This window comes from Eurytemora carolleeae, unplaced genomic scaffold (assembly GCF_000591075.1).
Source record: "Eurytemora carolleeae unplaced genomic scaffold, Eaff_2.0 scaffold669, whole genome shotgun sequence".
In the NCBI taxonomy this organism is placed as follows: Eukaryota; Metazoa; Arthropoda; class Copepoda; order Calanoida; family Temoridae; genus Eurytemora; species Eurytemora carolleeae.
The window spans coordinates 182,524-188,907 of record NW_019397235.1 but is presented as its reverse complement, the minus strand read 5'-3'; the positions used below and the strand labels follow the sequence as shown (position 1 = coordinate 188,907).

General features: G+C 32.4%; 1 protein-coding gene and 1 long non-coding RNA gene across 2 annotated transcripts; both read left to right on the top strand.

The window, feature by feature from the left end:
• Positions 1-6: 6 nt before the first annotated feature.
• LOC111712935 (uncharacterized) lies at positions 7-1,230 on the top strand. Its single transcript, XR_002767560.1, has 3 exons — positions 7-125; positions 767-849; positions 1,140-1,230. It is a non-coding gene; the product is annotated as an uncharacterized LOC111712935 (long non-coding RNA).
• Positions 1,231-1,403: 173 nt separating this feature from the next.
• Positions 1,404-5,797, top strand: LOC111712934 (uncharacterized; the record flags this gene model as incomplete). Its single annotated transcript, XM_023487693.1, is given in 10 exon segments — positions 1,404-1,478; positions 1,665-1,749; positions 1,982-2,307; positions 2,365-2,565; positions 3,018-3,094; positions 3,430-3,509; positions 3,941-4,258; positions 4,793-4,862; positions 5,226-5,305; positions 5,536-5,797. Coding segments are annotated over 4 exon segments (492 nt in total), but the record flags the coding sequence as incomplete, so codon positions are not given.
• Between the last annotated feature and the right edge of the window lie 587 nt (positions 5,798-6,384).

Genomic DNA, 6,384 nt, shown 5'->3' with positions numbered 1-6,384 from the left:
TAGATGGCGGGAGTGGGAAGACCACATTTTTGAAAGCCCATGATCTGAAAAGTACAGTTTGGGTGGAGCAGGACAGCTCCACCCAGAACCTGGAGGACTTTAGCAAATACATTAATGATTACCAGGTAGAAACCCAGGGTTGATATTTTCTTGAAAAATTATATTCCCCCCCCCCATTCTGAAATTAATTTTTTCCCCCAGCAGAGCGAAAAATTTTTAAAATTTCTTTTATCACTGAGTTTGGGAAAATGATATATATTATTAAGTGTAAGTTAATTATTTTTTGGGTGGAATGAGGATGAAAAATCTTGCCTTTTGATGTCCAATTATTCATTCATTCATGACCACTTCCCCCCATTCAGCAATTTAAACATAACAATTTAACACTGGGAGGAAAATAGACGACCTAAACATGACCTTCAATCATTTACCTGGAGAAGGGGGGGGGGGGCTTTTTAATAAATTATGCTGAAAAGTAAACCGCTGCTACGTCATGTTCAATTCTCAGTGATTCATGAAATAATCTTTTCGTAGTCTGTGTATATGTGTGAAAAAATATATTACAGTCTGGAAAGATAAAATGAATATATCACAATCGTTTCTATATTAAAGGGAACAAATCATTAGATTTGACGCATTTATGCTACATTTATAATTTTCGACAGTCCTAAAAAAAAAAAAATTCGTAATTCTAAAATTTACAAATGTATCACTTTATTTTATTGTTATTTTGCAAATTGGCAGGGCCTTGAAAAATGTGATTTAGGAAAGTGTTGTTGGATTTATCCAGGAGTTGGATAATCATGAATTCTCCGTAGCACATACTAAACTTAGAAGCAATAAATCCAGGTAAACGGTTGATTGATTGAACATTAATTGATTGATTATTTGGTTCAATCATTTATTTATTGCTTGCTTAATTGATACATTGATTGATTATTGATTGTTTGATTAATTGATTTTTTGATTGATTAATTGATTGATTGTTTGATTTATTGATTGATTGTTCGATTTATTGATTGATTGTTAGATTTATTGATTGTTTGATTAATTGATTGATTTGTTCGCTTGATTGATTCAGTCAATAACTGATTGATTGATTGATTATTTTGTTGATTGTTTGATTGATTGCTGTGTAGAAAGCAGAAGAAGATAAAGAATCTGGAAGGCCTAGTCGCAATTCGTGGAGAATTAATAACAGAGGCAGCCAACTACTATCCTGGAGGTATTTTACAGGAAACTGTTGTGAATAGGACATAAAGGGATGGTGACTTAAAATCACTTGCACAGTCCCCTTAATGGTTTTCATTTGTTGAATGCTCGGCTGTCTTTTTAATTATACAACAATTAAGTGGTATTACTACTACTACGACTATTACTACTTCTGATAATAATAATTCTAGATAACAATATATACTGGTATTGAGAAGGGATACGAGAAGTGGTTACTGGAGGGACCTGATAGTGATGACGGCAAGGTGAACAAGTGATTGTTTGATTGATTTCAATTTGTGTTCTTTGATTGACTGGTTTCTTGTTTGCTTGGCAAAATTGATTTTTGGCTACTCGGTTTTGATTTCCTGAATTTGATTTTCTGATAAATTTGAAATCATGGAAAATTAGTAATAAAAAGATTGACTTGATTCTATTTAATGATTGATTAGATAAGTGAGAAGGAAGCTTCAAGTGATGAAGAGTTTGATCACTCAATTGATTTTGAGAACTACAATGATCCTGACAAATATTTAGGTAACGAAAAACCTCCGTTTTCTGGAAAACGTTTAGGAATTAATTATTTGCCTCTAACTCGTAATCCTCTATTTGGTTGCAACCTTTTGGTGTAATCATTGGATATTTCTTTAATTGACTACTTGATCTACAAGCATTTAAAGGTTGCAAAGATATGAGGAAAACAAAGTTTGAAATCATTGCTTGCACTGCTTTAGCCTGATTTTGCCACCAACTTGTTTACTTGTTACAGTTCCAGAGGACTATCTAAGAGACATCAAGCCAGAGGAAAATACTATTGAGACCGAGGAGTTAGAGAAGAAAGAAGACAATGAAGAGACAAATATGGATGTTTGTGAAGATAAGTTGACTTCAGGTGTAAAAAGTGATATCCAAGAAGACTCCCAAGAGTCTTCAAATGATCCTGCCGCCGAAACCCTAATGGATAAAAGATCCTCTGCTAAAGATAAAAAATCTGGGAAACAACCTGAGGAGAAATCCGCCAAGAAGAGATCCGCCAAGAAGAGATCCGCCAAGAAGGGAAAAGCTGACAGCGAGATTAATCCTGAAGTCCTTTTGGTATGTTTTAATTTTCTTACTCAAAAGCCTTGAAATAATTAATAAATTTGATTTTAGGATTAATTTTGCAAAGAAACCCCTGATTCGCCAATGGTGGGTAAACCTGAAACAAAGAATGGAAGTAGACAACTAGATTGACCACTGACCAGGGATCACACAAAAACAGATTTTAATATATTTTTACAATTTACATTTTCAGATATTTTTTGTATTATATTATGTGAAATCATTCGATGATAGGGAAAGCGTAATGTTGAGGTAAACAGATTAAAAATAACATTTTTGCATTAAAAAATGTAAACAACACAATATTTAAGAAACCCTCAATGCAAAGATGGAAGTGCCTGATTTACAACGGTATCCTTGAAAGCTTGGTCTGAACAAGTATGAATTAGATATCAATGCTTATTATTATTGTGAAAAATGTTTATTTATTTTCAATTCTGGTTTCTCTACAAAAGTGACCATTTCTACTACAGAAAAACATACAGGAATTATCAGAATTAAACACTTTTCAAACCTAGAAAACCTACAATATGTTCCATATTATTTAACAGATAAAGGTTTCAAGGGTACAGTTGTGAATTGGGCATTGCCAGCTTTGCATAGAAGGTCCTTTGAAATTACACTTACAGTTCCTTTAAGAGGGGGAAAAGAGAATTTTTGAAGAAAAAAGTTTCAATATTTGTTTTCCATCTGATTTGTTTAAGATGGATGGATATAGTGTAAGTGAAGAAGCTCTAAGAAATGTGGAATCTTCTATTAGACAAAAGCTTTAGCTTTCCAGGTATATTGTTCAATTAATTCAAAACTATCGAGTAAAATAGCGCAAATCTTAAACGCTTATTACAAATTTATCTCCACAGATGTTCGTAACAATATGCAGTGTATTCTGCAATATTAAAAAATTAATGATAAAATGAATGATAAAATGAATGATAAAATGAATAATAAAATAAATGAAAACATGATTAATGAGTGGTTGTAAGGATTAATGATTAATAGGGTCTATGATTAAATGATGAATGAATAGGATGATGAATTAGAGATCTTTTTCTTTATTCATGGATTTCTTTCTTGATTGAATAACTGGATGATTGATTGATTTATTAATTGTTCCAGGTTGTTGAGCTGTCTCAGTGGTACACTAAGATTACCAGTGACTGCTCTGCGTCCTGTCTCCCTGGTACTATCCTCTCAAGGTAGACATTTTAGTTCCAAAATTATTTTTTTCCTGAAAAAAACAAGTTTTTTTCTGAAGAAATATTTTTGTTTTGTTTTGAATCCTATATTTGGTTAAAAAATAACAATCAATCCGAAAAAAATTTAAATTTAATGAAGATCTAAGGTGTATGAGGATTTTTTAGTTATTATAGAGTGAAATCAAATATCAGCGAGGATGGAAATCTCTTAGTTATACTGTGTATTAGATGCAGAAAATCAGTTTTGGAATTTTTGATATTGTTCATCAGTGTAGAATATCAATTTTGGAATCTTTTGATATTGTTTATCAGTGTAGAATATCAATTTTGGAATCTTTTGATATTGTTTATCAGTGTAGAATATCAATTTTGGATTTTTGGATTGATTATAAAATAATTCATAATCTGTCGTCAACAAACATTTTTTCCAGGAATTCTTGGGTCCTCGTCTAGTCAACTAAACCTTGTATCCTCATCTACTAGTCTACCAACACTCAGAACATCATCAAATCTTTTAAGTCAATCTAGTCAGATCAACCTAACAAGTCGGATTAATCTACCAAGTCAAATCAACCTACAAAGTCGAATTAACCTACCAAGTCAAATCAACCTACCAAGTCAGATCAACCTACCAAGTCAAATCAACCTATCTAGTCAAATAAACCTACAAAATCAGATGAATTCTGTCAGCCAAGAAAAAGAGAGGAAAGAGTCCGAGGTTTTGACCCTGTCTTCTGCAGGGGACGAAGGTATATCCCCCTTTTCACTATTCTAATGTTTGAATGGTTAAATAAAGTCCTACATCTACTGGTTGCTATATGTGTTAATTCAAATTGATTTTGGCTGTTATGCAATGTTTTTCTAAGAATTGCTCAGTAAAACAGGAGCACAATTAAACAGGGGTCTAAATTCTCTTGCTGAATCATTCTCTTTACCCACAAAAAAAAGTTACCGCATGAAATAAGAATCTTAACAAATAATCTTAAGGTTTTGCGATAAGAAGAAATGATAAAAGAGGCAAAAAAACCGTTAAATTAGAATCCTAATCTAGATTTCTAGATATTGTTCTAAAGCTTAAAGTTGAAAATCAACTTATTAAGTGAAATGAGGTTTTACAGCACACTAAGGCTTGTTTTATTATGTTTAATCTCAATCTTGAAAGATATAAAAAGAGCACATTCTTCCATTTTGGAGAAACAACTTGCCAATATGGAAAATCTGTCAGTTTGGGAGAAAACGTTCCAATTTCCGCGGAAAAATTTACCAATATTTAAACTATTTAGTCTGATACTACTCGGTTTCTACTGACCCGTACTCCAGTTTCCAATCCACCTGTAGCATCATCTACACCAGGTATTATTATTGTTATCATTGAAACAAGATATTTAAAGGGACTGTCCTTGTCATTTTAAGCGACCTTCCATTATAGAGTAAGGAATAGAAGGGAGATACAACTGACGCGGCCCGCCCTACCATATGATTATGCATGCTTTGCAGACGATACTTCATTCATTCATAAGAAATTGTTCGATATATTTTACTAAGGTTAAGAAAAAGAGTCCTAAATGTTATCTGATCACTTATCAATTTATCCTTAATAATTCTCGATGTATAATAAAAGTTGTATCAAAAAGCTCACAGATAGTTACAGTTAAAATAGAGAATGGGCAAGCGCTCTTTTGCCTTGTGTCAAAAATAATGAACTATTTACTATAGGAGCCCCAGATATTATCCGACAGCTAAACATTGCTCGATGCCAGGGTCTAGTTGTTCTACAGAGATGAGGGGATAAACAGGTATGGACCTCCCCCACAAAAAATTCTTGTGATTACAAAGTTAGATGCAAGTTTTTGTAGAGTTGGTAGCGATTTTTACGGGTTTGGGGATGATAATGCATTTTTTCGAATTAATCGGCTCTAGTTTTTTATAAATGCCAAATATGTAAAACGCTTTACCATAGATAAAGAATAAAGATTGATTGATATTTTGATTAATTTTATTTTTTAATTAATTTTATGTTTTTTAGAAATATTATCTCTGTCGTTTAAACTGCTGTTTGAAAACACAAAATGCTGAGAAGTGTACTGATCCTATACTTCCTAAAAACCCTGAGCGTACCCATGTACCTGGTAACCCATCAGAGAAAACACAGAGATGGCCGAAATCACGTCCATACAGAAAGCAATCCCGAAGACATTAGTTGGAGGCGAAACTACGGGTTTAGTCAATAATAATTATAAATTATGAAATTGTTGAACCTAATTTAAATAATAAAAGTTCTCTAATTATTGCAACATTTTATTTATATTTTACGAGGATTCAATTTTAAATTTAGAAAAAATGTTGAAATTCTATTAACAGGAAATCAATTTTTTTTTGTGACGAGAAATCAGTGTCCATTGATGGGAAGTTAATTTCTATTGAAGGGAAATCAATTTTCATTGATGGGAAATAAATTTGTTCTTCTTCTTGAGAAATCAATTTCTATTGATGGGAACTCAACTTCTATTGCTCGAAAATCAATTTTTTCCCTTCCTGGTTTACGTGTGTGAATGTTGTTTTGTAATGTAAAGTTTTTTGGTAAGATACATTTTACCTTTTGTTCAATACTTTTGAGTTTCCTCAATTTTGTCCAACTAAACATTCGTACGTTACTTTGGTATTTGCCCATTCTAGATTATTTTGTATATTTATTTCTGCTATAGATGCTCCCCCCAGAGTAGAAGCTACTTCCCTAAAAGAAAGAAGTGTTTCCGAACACTGGGGCATCTATTCTTGCTTACAAATTCCGCCCAGAGAGAACTTGTTTCAATATGTACGCAGAGTATACGCAACTGCAATTAACTTTCCTTTCATTTCATCCTTGAAATTCAGC